The sequence below is a fragment of the Verticillium dahliae genome, genomic scaffold (assembly GCF_000150675.1).
Source record: "Verticillium dahliae VdLs.17 supercont1.6 genomic scaffold, whole genome shotgun sequence".
NCBI classification, from domain to species: domain Eukaryota; kingdom Fungi; phylum Ascomycota; class Sordariomycetes; order Glomerellales; family Plectosphaerellaceae; genus Verticillium; species Verticillium dahliae.
In genome coordinates, this window is record NW_009276926.1 from 836,960 (window position 1) to 852,407 (window position 15,448).

The window sequence follows — 15,448 nt, forward strand, 5'->3', positions numbered from 1 at the left end:
TGAGGCGGCGAGGAGGGCCAGAACGGCCTGGGCTTTTTTCGTCATGGCGGGCGACATGGCGAGAGGCGGTATCAGTCTCTCGTTCGGGAGCAGGCGAGAGGTCAATTGGTCACAAGCTTCGTCTAGCAGTGCTTGAACCGTCTAGGACAGAGTGAATAGCAGAACAGAGAGCAAAGGAAGAGGGGAGGAGGGGAGGGGGGGGACAGGTCACCACAGCCATCACGAGCTCCGGCGCGCTCTTCTTGTAGGAACACGAACAGCTAGGTCATGACACGTTTCTCCAGTTCTCCAAAAAGAAAATTAAAATAAAAACGCCAGACCCCGACCGAGGGGTCGACCCAAAGCTCGCGTGTCGGCAGCAGCCGCGTAACCATCCGAGCCGCGGATCTGTGGTTGCGCGCCGCTTCGAGCCAGGTCCGGGGGTCCGTCGCGGGGTCGTCGTGAAGTGGCTTTCGGAGGCTCAACTACCGAATTTGCCCAGTTTGGCAGCCCTTGGCAGATTTCCGAGACGTCCGCGTGACTGCGCCGGGGACCCGATCGCCCCTTCATGCGCTGCCCTGTCATCGACAAATGAATGTCCATTGTGGCCTGTTGTCGGTTCGCCTCTTTCGGCACGTACACGATGGTGGGATTCCAGAAATATGACGACTGATCGTGTGCAGCACTCGAATTGTGCATTTCCATTTGCTTGCGCCCCAAGTCTATGTTGGTTCATTAGCCCCTCCCCACGGTGTATATGTATATGTAGCCAATTGATCCATGTTGTCCAAACTCCCAAGTGCTGCTGAGAGGTCCACGGGGTATTCACACGCTCGCCACGCCATGCTGTGCATCAAGCCTCGTCAGCTTTTTTCTTCCAAATTTCCAAAAGGCAAAACTCCTTCCCAATCCCTACTAATGCGACATCTTCCACAAGCCGGCTCATGGGCTTCGCCAGCCCAAGAATACCCTAAGCAATAGACTCTCCGGTACGCCGAGGCAGCACACGTCTCTCTTTTCAGATGCGCCCCTTCTCGAGGACTTCGCGTTCCACCTCGACCTGCCCCGTTTCCGCCGTGTAACGCCTCTCCAAGATCCACCGCGACTCGCCTCGATCCTCCTCCTTGATGTAGGAGATGCTGTCGGCCGAGCCCTTGTGCTTGTGGCCCAGTCCTGGTCTGCGCGATGACGACGCATTCGACGGCGGCGAAGAGAGATTCGGGTGCGACAAGTCGGGGCTCTGGAACTCAGGACTCGCCGTGTTGCTGAACGTAGAGGACTCGCCATCCTGTTCGATGGACGGTAACACCGGCTCGTGGAACGACAGGTACGATGGCGCATTATTGTTTGACGCCGAGAAGCTGAGCGGGCTCGTTGGGATCATGGACGGAAGCGGCGGGAGCGGCGAGCTCATCATGGGGATCGACATGGTCAGCGTGGGCGAGCCACACGCACTGCCGGCTTCGGACGAGTCCACGTCGCGACTGCGCATGGAGAAGGATGAGTTCTTGCGCCCGTGTCCGTAGTGCTGAGAAAACTGTTTGGCGGCATCGATCCCCACGGCGAGCTCGCACCGTCTGCGCGCTCCGACATTGGTGATCCCTCGCGACTCGAGTTGAGACTGATCTGCGACCCACCCCACGCCCTGGATCGCAGTCGCAACAGCGCCGACAGGTTCATGTTGTCGTCGCCATCGGCCATCATGGCCAGTTGAGCCAGCCCAGGGCTCGCAAGACTGGATGGGCCGGAGCCCAGGGGCGGCACGGCAAGGCTCATGATCGAATTGCGGTTAGAGTACTCTGAACGTTCCGTAATCGGTGTCAGATTGGGCTCGCGGGACACAACACGTCCCGACTTGGACCTGTTGACGCCCGAGGGTCCAAAGAAGCCCCCGTTGGAGTATTCAAACGTCTTTTCGTTAGAGTTATCCCTGCTGTGACGTTGGGGGCCTGGAGTAGAGTAAAAGCCGAACTCGGATCCGTACCAGCCGTCCCCGTCATTGGCGAGTGCATCTGCGTTGGCCTCGGCAATGATAGCGTCGTCGTCAAAATCATACCCGTCCATGTCCTGCGTATAATCGTCTTCATAATCGTCAAACGAAACAGTGTCCAGGTGAGAGTCGTCCGTGAAATCTTGGGAGAGCTCTGGACCGGCCGACATGATCTCGCTTGGCGGAGGAGATGAGTCCCTCCGAAACTTGCCGTTCGCCGCCGCTTCGTTTGCCGCAGCGGCCAGAGCTGCTTGGTAGACGGCCATCTTGTCTTGCTCGGGGCAAGGGATCGTCAGTGCCGAGGCTCCGTCGGACGAGAGCCCCTCGGACGAGAGCCCCTCGCCCTCGTGGCTGGCACCAGACAAGTGCCGGACGCCGACGCTCAGAGATGTATGCGCAGTGGACGGGTCCGCTTCGGAAAGTGCCGAGAGTCGGGAAGTGCTGTCCGAGACGCGTTTGCTCTGCTCCTCCGCCGCCGCTGCTTCGACCGCCGCTTGTGAGGCTTGCCGGGATGCCTGAGCGGCGGCAAACGCGCCTGGGATCGGACGTCCGTACTTATCCGTGTCGATCATATCAAAGATGGATTCATCAAACGTCGAGCCATCGCCTTCGCCCGCAAACTCCATCTCATCCAGCAGCCCACCATCGAAGTAGAGATCATCCTTTCTTGCTGGCGGGCCTACCGGTGTGGGATCATCGGCTGTCGTAGTGTGCTCCGAAACGCTGGTCTGCTCCACTGCCAAGGAGTCGGTGTGGTCGGCCAGATTCAGACCTCGGATTCCCAGGCCGGCCACATCGTGGTCGCAATCCGATGGCAGAGGCGATTCGGCGGGAAGTCCTGGGGATACGGTGGCTGGCAGCCCGGGCGTGCTTGACATGGCGAAACCAATGACCTTGCCATCTGCATCCCGTGGGGTGATGAGTAACCCCGCGCTTCGAGGGGTGGCAAGCTCGGAAGTCGGATTTGAGCGTTGGAAGACAAAGCCGGCGAAGTTCTCTTGGTCGTCGTCAGGGTCCTTCGTGGCCTCGGCCTCGGCCTCGGCCTCGGCGGCAGGCAGGGTCTCTGCTGGGAGTTTGCTACTTAGGAGGTTCTCGTAGGGAAAGGGCTCTTCATCCTCATCGTAGTCATCGTCGGTCATGGGAACGGGCTCCTCATCCACGTCGTATTCGTCCGACTTGATGGGAATACGCTCTTCCAAGCCATCATCGTAATCGTCGTGAGACATGGGGATAGGCTCTTCGAACCCGTCATCATAGCCATAGTCATCGTCAGCCATTGGGATTGGCTCCTCAAGACCATCGTCTTCCATCATGGCATCATAGTCGAAGCCATCCTCGTCGAAGTCATCAAACCTCGAGTCGCGGATCGTATCAGACTCGGGCTCGTTCGTCTTCTTTTCCAATTCGCGCTGTCGATGCCTCTCCTCCAGCAGCTTTTCCTGCTTGGCTGCACCAACCATATCAAAGCTGAACCTAGAGGATGTGCTCTTCATATGGCGAGGCACAGAAGATAGAACATCTTTGCCGGAAAGGGTGCCAATGGATGCATTTCGGGATCGATTGGTTCTCGTGGACGGAGCCGAAGCTCTCAGTGCGGTCACAGCCTCGTTCGGCGCTACCCTGGAAGCTGATGAGGTGGAGCGAACAGAGGGAGGAATGTTCTCCTCTGGCACGCTTGGTGGCTCAGGCAGGGGCTTCTTGTCCAGGTTTGAGCTGCTCCTCGTCTTATTCGAGGCGATGCTGCCGGCGTCGGGAAGCAGTTGAGAAGCGGTTCCGAACGACCCGGACTGACCAGAGTCGGAAGCATTGCTTTTATGCCTGCCCTGGGTCGAGAGGTCACGCGAGCCATCTCTGGAAGACGTTTTGAAAAGACCTGCCTGGTCATCTCCATCGATCTGGTCGGGCAAGGGCGATGGCACGGGTCTGCGCGTCGAGCGGGGTGCGCTGAAGTCGTGAACACGCGTACCTCTGATGCGGGGGTCATAGGAAGGCTGACGGAAGCTCTCGTTCAGAGGAAGAGGCGTGACTTCAGGCGCGTTGTGATTCGTCTTGCTCCGACGCATCAATAGGGTCGACATGGGGTTTTTGAGGAACGGCAAGGCTCTCCTGCCCTTGGATACCTCGATATCGTTGTTGGGAGCAGCAAGCACGGGGCTCGGCTCGGTGGCGAGCCTTGCGGCGGGCGGGCGTCGACCGGAGATGGCTTGATGCTGGGGTTGTGTCTGTGACGTTGGAAGTGCTGGGCGAGACTCTTGTGCGGTTGTGCGGGGGGCAGGTCCAGCACTTGGTGATGTCGGCGCAAGCGTGTGCGTGTACACGTTGAGGGTGTCTGGCTTTTTCGTGGTCTGCGGTTGGGGTGATTGTTGCTGCTGTTGCTGCTGTTGGTGTTGCTGGTGGTGTTGCTGTAAGAGCAGCAGCTGCTGCTGTTGTTCGCGGCGATATTTTTGCAAGGCTACGCCGCCCATAAAGCCAGACTCGTCTTTAAGGGCGACTTGACCGATTGGCGGGACAGGGACGCCTTTGGATCTGGGGCTGGAATGTAGTCGAGCTGGGATTCGGCTTCGGACGAGGTGACGCGGGTGATGGGGGGCAATGTGGGGGGCAGAGCGGGCGACGAGACGGCGACAGACGGGGAGCGGGCGTCATTTGAGGGCACATCTTGCTGGAGGAAGGGAGGTTGCGTGTTGGAGGGGGAGTGCTCCCAGGGAGAAGGGGCCGCCGCCTGGTCAGGGTTGGGAGACGAGGGGTTCGAGGGGCCGCGTCGGTGGAAGCGAAGATGGGACAACATGGCTTGTCGAGGGAAGCCCAGAAGGCGTCGCTCAGTCGATCGATCGGACCGTCAGTCAGGCGCCAAGGGAATGTGTGACTCGCAGTCGCAGAGGCGGGCGAGAGGACTGTCGTCGGGAGAGGGTCGTCGGTCGCCGCTGGCGCTGTCGTGTGCTATGTACGCGGCCGCGATGGTGTCATGTCCTCGCAGTCGCAGGCGCACGCCTTTCTCGGGACGACGCGGTCGGCGGGTGATTGTGGCGCGGCAAGACGAGGCGCGGTGGAGGGGCTCCGCATGGATGGGCGAGCGGTGGGGCGTGAAGACGATGGAGAGGTCGCCGTCGTCGGGCGTTGAGTGTCAAGAGCCAGGAGCCAGGAGCCAGGAGTTAGGAGTTAGGAGCCAGGAGTCTTGTCAGGCGAGGGAGAAACGTGTGATAGTATGGCGGAGGGAGGTTGATGTTGCAATTTTGAAGGGCCATCCTCACCTCACCCAAGGTACTACTTACCTCACCTCCACCTCAGGGAGGCACTGGCACAGGTGCCGATTGCAGGTGCGTGCTCCATGCTCCACGGGGTCTTCCTGCCTCTGCTCCAATGCGACGCTGTAGCATGCGTCCAACGGAGGCAGGCGCATTCTGCAGTGCCTTGGTCTCTGCTCTCCCTCGTGCTTGGCTGGCCAAATGCGAAGCTTTGGGTCCACTTGCCGCGCTCGAGGAATTGAGACGGACCGGTACGTACCATCTACCTAGGAACGTAGGTACCTTAAGTACCTACCTAGGTACCTCCAGCTAGGTCACCTGCCAAGGTCTCTCGAGATTGACCTCTGAAGACGGATCGAAAGTTTATTGCATGTCTCTTGAGGCCATGTCCGACTCACTCGCTCATCTCGCCGTCCGCCTCGTCACAGTCAGGCCAGCGCTGCAGTCGGTGTCCACAACATGAGGGCAAAGTACCCGATAAGACAGCGGCCCGCACTGTCAGGGGGGCACAGACGCTCCCTGGAATTCGGTAGCTTGGCGGTAGGGGCGCGCGCGCGCGGGCGCCGAGGAACTCAAAGTGACCTCATCCAACTCTGAAGCAGCAGGCAAGACATCGGCCTTGCTTTGCTGAAGGAATGAAGAGACGGCTTTGCAACGCGCCTGCACTGTACCGTGCCCATTGCGGCTTGACGATGTCGTCGAGTCTCGCCCTGGGCGGAGTCCCCCATTCAGTACCGGAGGTCCGCACTGTATTGACCTCATTCTCTGGCCACGACGAGCGAGACATTGTCCGCAATCTCGCGTGCGTGGGCGCCGTGTCTGTCTGGTATCTGGGCACATCTGCTGCCACTCTGTTGCGTGCAACGTTCTCTCTAATCGATCCGTCCCGTTGGATCGATCAGGTCCCCCGCAAGCATGCTGGCACGTCGGAAACGAAGCCATCTTCTTGCCTCGTTTTTTTTCTTTCCTCACCTCCAGTTGACAGGGCAGGTTTTTCGACACCCTGGCTGCAAAACGGGGCCACTGGACAAGGTTCGCCCAAAGCAGACAGTGCGTGGTGGTGGTCCCTTGGCTTGGGGCAAATGCTCCTGTCCCCCTCGCCTTGTTGGTGTCGGTATCCCTTGAGCTCCAGCCAGCCTGGGATGAAAGAAATTGCATTTCTATTTCATCTCTGACAACGGCTTCTTTTTTTTCGTCTCATTCCACGCTAGGAACACCCGAAGGCCCATGCCCCCAAACCAACCCAGACGAATCCGCAACAAAGACAGGGCCTTTGACACGTCGCGCCCTGACACAGGGACGCCCCGACTGACATCTCTGGCAGCTGCCGGTCTTGTGCTGACTGACCGTCAGAGTAGTTCACAGCAATGAGCACCATGGTGCTATTCATAGCGTTTGGGAGCGCCGCTCAGTTGGAGACCTGTGCACCAGCTGCAAAGGTTCCTGCTGGCGTCGCGCTTTGCAAGCCAATCGTCCGAAGTTCAATCATCGTGGTCCGGCGATGCGCGTCGCTTGACTCGTTTCGTCGGTTCGCTATCAAAGGTAGGTACTATGTAGCTCAGTGCTCAGCGGTGCTAGCTCAGCGGACCACAAGGGCAGAATGAAGGCTGAGAAGAGATGAAGGCACCAGCGCAATCATCGCAAACCCCCCTGCCATTGACGACGCAAATGAAGATAGGTCAGGGCTAGTGCTCGAAGCCACACCAAGCCCGAGGCCCTCGATCCCCTCCTCGACTCATCCCCGCGAGGTCAGAAGTACACGGTACACAGTACTTGTGCGATGCTTTGACAAGGTTGCATCACATGGAACTAAGTTGCTACTGAAAGGCCGAGAGGTAAGGGTTAAATTTCTTAAAGGTGAAAAAGCATTTCTAAAAGTAACATACTTCTTCGTTACCTACCTAACGTAACATAGGTTCTTTGTACTGTAATATAGGTCAGACTACCTAGTAATGTGTAACGAGGCAAGAAAAGTACAAAGTTGCGCAAAACTGTCGAAATTCGTCTGTCGAAATCCGCGCATGCCATTTGCCCACTGCTGAGCCTCATCTCCACGCCCTCGCCCATCCCCCTCCCCGAACTCTCTTTTCCCCGCGGATAATGGCAAATCTTGTACCTAACAAGTTATCTGTGCTGTGCCTTATGATGGTGCCAAGGCGTTTAGGGGCGCCCAGCTGGCACTTGGCGGCTCCTTCTTTCCTCGTGCCCCCAGAGAGCCCCCAGAGGGCCCATTGCCTGCCCCAGTGAACAAACAGGCGCTACGATGCCCCGTGGCTTAGCGTTGTTGTGGGAAGGCACCTTGCTGTGAAGCAGGGGTCATATCGCCCGAATTGCTGGGGCGCGTGCTAGGGCGTGCTGGGGGTTGCTGGAGTCCTCTCGCATTCGTACCCAGTACCTCAACCTCGAACCCACATCACCCAACGAACCCTCCCTCCTGCTCAGCCCCTGTTGAACGTAACCCCTGACACAGATTCCTAGGTGGGAAGGGAATTGCTGAGAGGTCGGTCGATAGAATGGATGGACCTAGGCTACTCCTCTGCACGTGTACCTGCATAGAGGAGGGGCCTCCATTCAAACCTAAGTACTTTTAGGCTGCCTCGTCTGGTCTCTATGGCCTTTCCCCCCAGGCCATCTTTGACTTTGCTTTTCTCAGCCGCGAACCGCCCCCTCAAACCACCAACCCAGCTCTCTCGACACACCTGGGTACTTGGTAGCATTCTCTCCGAACGACCTCCTCCTCTCCGGCCTCGTCATCTTGGGCCCAAGACGCCATCATGGCCAGCCTCAACGACTCAACCGTGGCATCGGCCCTTGGTCTGCCCGTTCACCCCTTCCACCCCCTCGATGCCATTGTCAATGACTACGTCGAGAACACCATGTCGACCCTGACCATTCTCACCATCTTCGCATCGACCTGCGTTGCCATTCTCCTGCCCACGCTCCTGCTCATTCGTCGCCTGCGGCCGAACCTGTCCACGGGCGACGTCTCCACGGCCATGTGGTTCATCGTCTCAGGCTCGATCCACCTCGGCCTCGAAGGTGCGTGAAGCCCCCCCAATGAGGCCTCACTCGTGAGGGTTCACTCTTCTCACTGTCCACTTCCTTTGATTTAGGTTACTTCTCCATCAACTCAGCCCGCATGGGCCCCAGCCTCACCGTCCTCGGCCAGCTCTGGAAGGAGTACGCCCTCTCCGACTCGCGCTACCTGACGCAGGACTCGTTTGTCGTCTGCATGGAGACGGTCACGGCCTTCGTCTGGGGCCCCCTGTGCTTCCTCTGCGCCGCCGCCATCGTCCTCCGCCACCCGGCCCGCCACAGCCTGCAGGGCATCATCAGCCTCGGCCAGCTCTACGGCGTCGTCCTTTACTACGCCACCTTTGAGTACGACAATGTCGTGTGGGGCCGCGACTACTCCCGCCCCGAGAACTACTACTACTGGGGCTACTACGTCTTCCTCAACGCCTTTTGGTTCTTCATCCCCGTGACTCTGATCCTGCGCAGCGCCGTCGCCTCGACGAGGGCTATTGCTGCCGTCCAGAGGCTGGAGGCGAAGGCTGGGAAGAAGAATTGAGGCCTGGGGCTTGCTGGGCGTCACCCCACATGGCCTGAGTGAGGAGACGGTCTTGGCGAGGAGGGTCGAGGCGCCAGTGTGTCAGTATTTTATGAGAGTCGTTTGCCTTGGACATAGTATACCAGTGCCTTGTGTGGCATGTTTCCAGAGGGTCTCTTACATGAGTGGCTAGAGATAGACGGTCAATAGATGGATGAATCCGGTCCTGGCTGGCGCTCTCTTTTTCTGGCTGCATCTGAGGATTCACATACGGTGTGACGGAATACTGGGGTTCGGTCGTTGAGCATATTGAGGCCATGTTGAGTAAGCATGCTCGTTATGAGTCCGACTTGAAATCAACAACGAGTATGGGCCATGTAGCCACCGTAGTCCCGTGGCAGTTCTGCACAGTACAAATATGATCAAACGTTGATGCTGGCCCTGGCCAGAAAGCTCCTCCGGCAGCACGTTACGGCTCAGCCCTGCAGCAGCTCAGCCATCTCGTCGGGCTCCAGACGCCGGCTCGTCACGAGCCGGCCTTCAGGGTGCGTGAGCCTCGGGATAGGCTGGCCGAAAGTCTGGTTGAAGGTTCGAATCTCAACATGATGGTAGCAAACCGTCTCGCCGAACGAATCATTTCTAGGTATCAATATGAGTTGCGAGCAGCTATACAGAAATATTGCTTCAGGACGACTTCATGACGGGATTGGACATCGAGGCTGAATTGAACACTCCATTGTGATCCATGTATCTAAGCTTCCCTGATTCTGAGAGCATCGGAGAAAGGTGTGGCTCAGAAGGTTTATGCCTTCCAAACTTCGATCTTCAGGGTTCCTAGTACCATTTTCCAAGTCAATAAATAGAGAGTAATGTGCACTGCATGTCTTCTCTGCACTCTTGGGACCTTCCCGTGTCTCATCAGCAGCACCAGTATCGCGGGATTTCACTGCTGTGCAAAACGTCTTCTGGACCTTTGCTCCGTGGCGTCAATCTGTGCACTCTACACCGTTTCATTCACGTATAAGTCATGACGAATGGGTCGAATGTATGTCAATTGACCATGACCATCTTGTCCCAAATTAACTTAACATGAATAGGCCAAACGCAAAAAGAAGCAGCCGGCCAGGTACACCCCAGAAGAAGCCGACCCAGTGCAAGACGGCGACTTCTACCCCCTCTTCCAGAACCAGCTTCCCGTTCCCCTCCAATATCCCCGGCGCCAGCACCCCGGCAACGCCCCCGAGACGCCTGCCCTCGACCCCGTGGCACCCCCGTTCAGCCCCAGCAGCGCGACCCCCGCGACTTCGTCAGCTACACCAAGCTCAGCATCCGAGGTCGGAGTGACACCCGACACCCTCGCAACCCCGAGCACAGCATCCAGAGACAAAGACGGCGGTCTCACGACCGCGGATGCCGCCGCGGCAAGACCGGTCATCGTCTCTTCATCGATGTACATCGACCCGCCATGTTTCGTCCCCCATCTCGCTCGCGACAAGGCTCGATCACCGCGCCGCCTTGGCGTTGGTGCCAGTGAAGGAGCTTCTGGTGGAGATTTCCCTCCTCGCAGCATGACAGCATCCCCCGTTCCGTCTTTAGGTTTCTGCTCCTCGAAAATCTGCACAGTCGCAAACTGTGCTTCGCTTCACAGACCTGAGCAGCTTGCTTCACGCACTCGAGCGCCGAAAGTCGTACAGCATCAGTAGATTCAGACGACAAGGACGAAACCGAGGAAGAGAACCCCCCTCCTCGGCGCCTCTATTCAGGTGTCCATGCAGAGGAGAGAAATGACGGGCCCCTGCAAGAATGTGACTTAACTTGTGTGTGCAGACGCGAGGGCAGTCTCGGCCATATCGACAATGACGAGAAGTCCGAGGAAGCGGGGGAAGCAAAGGAACGGCATGGAATTCTTGTCGCGCCTGTTCAGCGCAGGGGATCGAGTGTGTCTTTGTCTTCCAAGCCCGTAACACTGGAGGGCCGCTATAGTGCTGTCAGGGATATGGAAGATCCGTTCAACGACTTGTTTGATGCCGCGGCTGGGCCAGGGTCTCGGCCTCGCTAACGCCGTTCGGCTGCGGAAGATGGGGGAGATATCAAGCCTGATGACCACATGTGGGGACTATATAAGATCGGACGAAATATAACAGTCATAGCCGTACGATATTGAGATGAACAGCTGGTACAACTGATAGAGAGCTGCAGTCTGGACTTTAGTAATCGCAAAAGCAAGCTATGATTATTCAACCTTGGTAGTACCAAACCGACAGAAAAGGCCGCTACAAGCAAGGCTGGGTCTAGAGAGACAGAAAGAAGGCTGAAAGTGGGTATCATCAGATGCAAACCGTCAAAATCAACTCATGCAGTGGACCCTCCTTCCTTCACCTTCTCCGCGTTCAACCTTTCCCACCGACTCAGCAAACTCGTCAGCAAAGCAAGCCCTGTGGCTCCAATAGCGATCGCAATGGCGATTTTGATGCCAGCCATGTACGCATCCAAGATGCCGGGCATCTCATCAGCGGAGAAGACCCGTCGAATATCTGTGGCGCCAGTTGCCACAACAGTTGCAGGATCGACGTTGGGTGCCGTGTTCGGCAGAGACCGCAGCATCGTGTTGACAAAGGCGCATTGTCCAGCGGAAACAAATGACGAACCCCCGAGGTTCATAAAGACTAGCCCGTTAGTCATTGTAGCCGCAAAAGACCTTGAGGACAACTTACAAAGAACCATGGCTGTCACGGTCGAGACGTCGGTAGGGTCGGCATAGCTTTGGGCAACGATAATGGGGACCTGGTAGGCGATACCCCAGCCAACGCCGCCAAACAGCTGGTACCCAATCCACTTGCCCGTGTCTGTGTCCGTCTCAAAGGTGTACAGAAGACCAGAGGCGATGACAGTGATAGCGGCGCCAACTACCTTGAGTGGGGTAGCGATGCCTGTGCGCGTTATGAAGAAGCCGGAAATGATCATGGAGATGGTGACTCCGATAATCAACGGCAGGTTCCTGACACCCGACATGGTTGGGGTCACACCATTGACGCTCTGGAAATAAATGGGCAGGTAGTAGATGATGAGGAAGTACGATCCGGAGAAGAAGAAGGTGTAGGCACAGCTGACACCGACTGGGCGAACCTTCAACAGGCGGGGTACGAGCATGGCGCGCTCGCCTTGGAAGTATTCCCACGCGGCGAATGCCACATACAGAAGAATAAACCCTACGAGCAGACCAATGACCGTGCTGCTATTCCAAGCCTCGGTCTGTCCGGCATACTGCAGACACAGGATGTAGCAGATGATGGCGGCCATGACAAGAGCTACACCAATGGGGTCCATCTGGAGCAGCTTTTCACGCCGAGTAGCTTCGACGGGCTTAGCAGCGGCGGGGGCGTGAAAGAAGAACACAATGATAAGAACCGAGACCGCGCCTATAGGGAGATTCATGTAGAAACACCAGCGCCAGGTCGCGTGATCGGAGAACAGGCCACCGAGAAGAGGCCCAAGCACGGAAGCCACACCGTAAGACACGCCGACGAAGCCGGTGTACAAGGCGCGCTTCGCTGGCGGCGCGGCAAACGCGATGATGGTGTAGGCGCCGGTACCGAGACCAGCGGCGCCGAGGCCGGCTATGGCGCGGCCAATGATGAGGGCGGTCGAGGTGGGAGCGGCACCACAAACGAGGCTGCCAAGCTCAAAGACGAAGACAGCAGCGAGGAATGTCCACTTGAGAGAGAAGTACTTGTAGGCTTTGCCCCACGAGGACTGGAAACCGCCGTTGGCCATGAAGAAGGCGGCACCGTACCAGGAGACATCTTCAATGCCGCCAAATTCGTCTGTGATCTTGGGGATGGCGGTAGCGACGATGGTCTAGAGGATCAGCTTTTTGGAATTGGCAGCGATAGATACGAAAATGCCTACCATATCGAGAGAGGCAAGAAAAATGGCGAGAATGAGGGCCACGACAATGAAGACGAGGTTGATGCCAGATGGATACTCGTCCGAGTCTGGGGTTGTATCAGCCATTGGCGGCTCAACGATGCCGTCGGGCTTTGTGTCGAGTTCTGTCGAGCGACGAGGTGCGAAGCTGGTATCCTTCTCCTGATGCATTTCGAGTGACCTCTTGTTCAGGAGATTGGAAGAAACGGAAGGTATCTGTGAATGCACCACGGTTGGCGCTGCTGATTTGTCAAAGCCGTCAGGATCGTCAACGAGGCGCTGAGTATGATCTGGAGCGTCCATATTGCGTGCGGGACGCTTGTGCGAGTTGTTGCTGTTGGAAAGTGTTGGAAGCTTCTTGTAGGAGGCACATTGTAATCAGAGGAATCTGGTTTCTTAAGTACAAGACGATATCTAATTCTACTTCAAAGGCAGGAGCATCAAAACAACACGCAATGACACTGCAAGGTGCCTGCCGTATGGTTGTTCTCAAGGGAGGTTTGGTTGAACGTAGACATTGTGAGGCGCTAACCCGGATATGGCCAGGCCAAGCCGTCTTGGCTGAGTTTTGGAAGGGTTGATTGGCTGCATCCGACTGTGTCTTCGATGAGCCATCATGACGGCTCCACAAAGCATGAGCCACCCGAGCCACCGCAGCACGGACGGTGATCGAGTCGTCCTCACTTGACGCTCAACTGTCGACTCATCGACTCACCCAACATCACCAGCTCCTCATCGCGAGATGCACATTCCCATGTTCGAGAACGAGGAGACACACGACCCCGGCGAGGAATGATGCATTCAAAGCGACAAAGGTGATGAATATACGTAGAATCAAAACGATATCCATGCAGTATTTGCGCTTCGATCTTTCATAGCCCTACCTACGACAATAGCACAAGCGACCGAGTCTAGTGGCCACTCTCGTTTGAGGCTCGGGTGGTGCCATTCACCTTGGAGCTGTTCCGTAGCTGTCTGTAGCTGTCATCAACCCCCGCGTTGGCACAATTTTGAGTGAAGGTTGGCCCACTTACCGTCGACGCATCAATCGTACGATATTCGCATCGGTCCATTTCCCTTCACGGACATGACAACCCAGTTGATTGGACAGCACCTGCTGGTACCATCTCTTAGTTGGCTGATCTCCAGGTCACTGACAGCATTGTCCCAGATGTTGAATATCTCCTCTTGTTGGAAAACATAGGCATAAGGTTGGACCTGCTTCATGTGTTGTAGAGCTTCGCGTCGCTGTCACGACGGGCCCGCACAGGCCATCAAGGAGAAGAAACAAGCTAGTCGTGTGCTGTTCACAGTACGAAAACCGAGACAGATCTGCCCTCCGGTCATCGGCGAGGCTGTCCCCGCTGGCATGGTTGGATTCAGTATGAGCAATGATATGCCCGAGGAAGGGGACAGACGTTGCGTTCGGTACAAAAGACGCGGCGGATCTAGTCGGCAGACTTTTCCAAGGTACAGGTGAGCCTCGCAGTCAAATGCCGAGGATAGGCGGTGGGCAGTCTTTCTCAACATGGGTCCGTAGACTGCTTGGCCACGCTGTGAGAAGAAGGAACACTTTGGTTCAATCATCCTTAGGACGCATCACAATGTCGGTCAGGTCAGCTTACAACGAGGCACAGACAAGCACTTGGCTGTGCTTGGCCTGTTCGACAGCCGTGTCGATGCTCGAAATATCTGTCCGAGGGGGCCGTCGTCTTGCGTAACGTGCGCGCGCGCGCCGCAAAGGCAAAGCATACGATCTTGGAATCGATGGGCTCGTGTGGAACATCCCCACCGTTGACCGTTTTTCTCGCTCGGTCTTCTTATCAGCGCGAGGAAAGGTACGTGTAGGTGTGCCTTGTTAGCTTGGCCTGCAAGGCCTGTTAGCTTGCCTACCTTAGTGGTGTGGTGGGACGCCGATGATGGCGGTCTTGTTTCGGCACAGATGTAGCGAGATCTGGGACGAGTGCCTCGACCAGTGTTACTGTAAGTGCCTCGACATGTGAGTCAATGAACCTTCTCTTGCCAGGCCTCATCCCAGGGCGAGTCAGCAGAGGGTTTTTTTATGAGGCAGGGAAAGAGGGGTTGCGCCTTGCTCTTTGCAAAAGTCTGATTGATGCTTTCCATTGACGGAGGAGGGCAAGTGCGCGGGGGTGGCAGCCAAACAGTGCAAGTACAGGTGGGGAAAAAGAGGCATCAGAAGCAAGAGCGCTGGAGCTGGTGGTCATGGCGTTTGCTCACAGAATCGAGTGCCGGAAATATCGTCCCCTGCACTGCCCCTCCACTACTGGTAGATACCATCTTGGTGGCACGCCAATTTCGCGTGCCAGCTGTTAAGGTTGACCTCTTGTGGCCGGCAATGAATCACGTACCGGGGGGGCGACGACAGGGCAAGACAAGACAAGAGCTATCCTGACGCTGTGACGTGGGTGAAGCCAGCCGCGTCTCAACAAATCACGACAGCTCCTCCTCCACCCGTAGCTGCTGCCGACGCCAACGCCGACGCAAGACGCAAAGACGCAAGACGCAAGCGCAAGACGCAAAAAAGCTCAATCGCTCACTCGCCCAGCTCAACTCGCACAGCTTCTTCTCTCCCACTTCGCGCCGCCCTCAATTGGCTATCGGTCGGTCCTTCCTGCGCGATTTCCCCCTTGGCACGTCACTTGGTTGTACCCCCATATCACCCACCCTAAAACGTCCCTTCCCACCACACCACCATGTTTAAAGCACGAACGAACCCCTCGTCCCTGCGACATCTGA

General features: G+C 56.9%; 4 protein-coding genes across 4 annotated transcripts; 2 read left to right on the forward strand and 2 right to left on the reverse strand.

Moving 5' to 3' along the window:
• Window positions 1-997: 997 nt before the first annotated feature.
• Window positions 998-4,757, reverse strand: VDAG_03816 (uncharacterized protein; the record flags this gene model as incomplete). Its single annotated transcript, XM_009653900.1, has 3 exons — window positions 998-1,563; window positions 1,617-4,389; window positions 4,467-4,757. The coding sequence occupies 3 exons, from the start codon at window positions 4,755-4,757 to the stop codon at window positions 998-1,000; spliced, it is 3,630 nt and encodes a 1,209-aa protein (XP_009652195.1).
• Window positions 4,758-7,988: 3,231 nt separating this feature from the next.
• VDAG_03817 (3-beta-hydroxysteroid-Delta(8),Delta(7)-isomerase) lies at window positions 7,989-8,785 on the forward strand (the record flags this gene model as incomplete). Its single annotated transcript, XM_009653901.1, has 2 exons — window positions 7,989-8,253; window positions 8,328-8,785. The coding sequence occupies 2 exons, from the start codon at window positions 7,989-7,991 to the stop codon at window positions 8,783-8,785; spliced, it is 723 nt and encodes a 240-aa protein (XP_009652196.1).
• A 1,006-nt stretch (window positions 8,786-9,791) lies between these two features.
• On the forward strand, window positions 9,792-10,823 carry VDAG_03818 (uncharacterized protein; the record flags this gene model as incomplete). The annotated part of the gene is made up of 3 exons (XM_009653902.1): window positions 9,792-9,809; window positions 9,862-10,352; window positions 10,592-10,823. 3 exons carry the CDS (start codon window positions 9,792-9,794, stop codon window positions 10,821-10,823), a joined length of 741 nt encoding a protein of 246 aa, XP_009652197.1.
• A 293-nt stretch (window positions 10,824-11,116) lies between these two features.
• On the reverse strand, window positions 11,117-12,862 carry VDAG_03819 (GliA; the record flags this gene model as incomplete). Its single annotated transcript, XM_009653903.1, has 3 exons — window positions 11,117-11,430; window positions 11,479-12,622; window positions 12,674-12,862. 3 exons carry the CDS (start codon window positions 12,860-12,862, stop codon window positions 11,117-11,119), a joined length of 1,647 nt encoding a protein of 548 aa, XP_009652198.1.
• Between the last annotated feature and the right edge of the window lie 2,586 nt (window positions 12,863-15,448).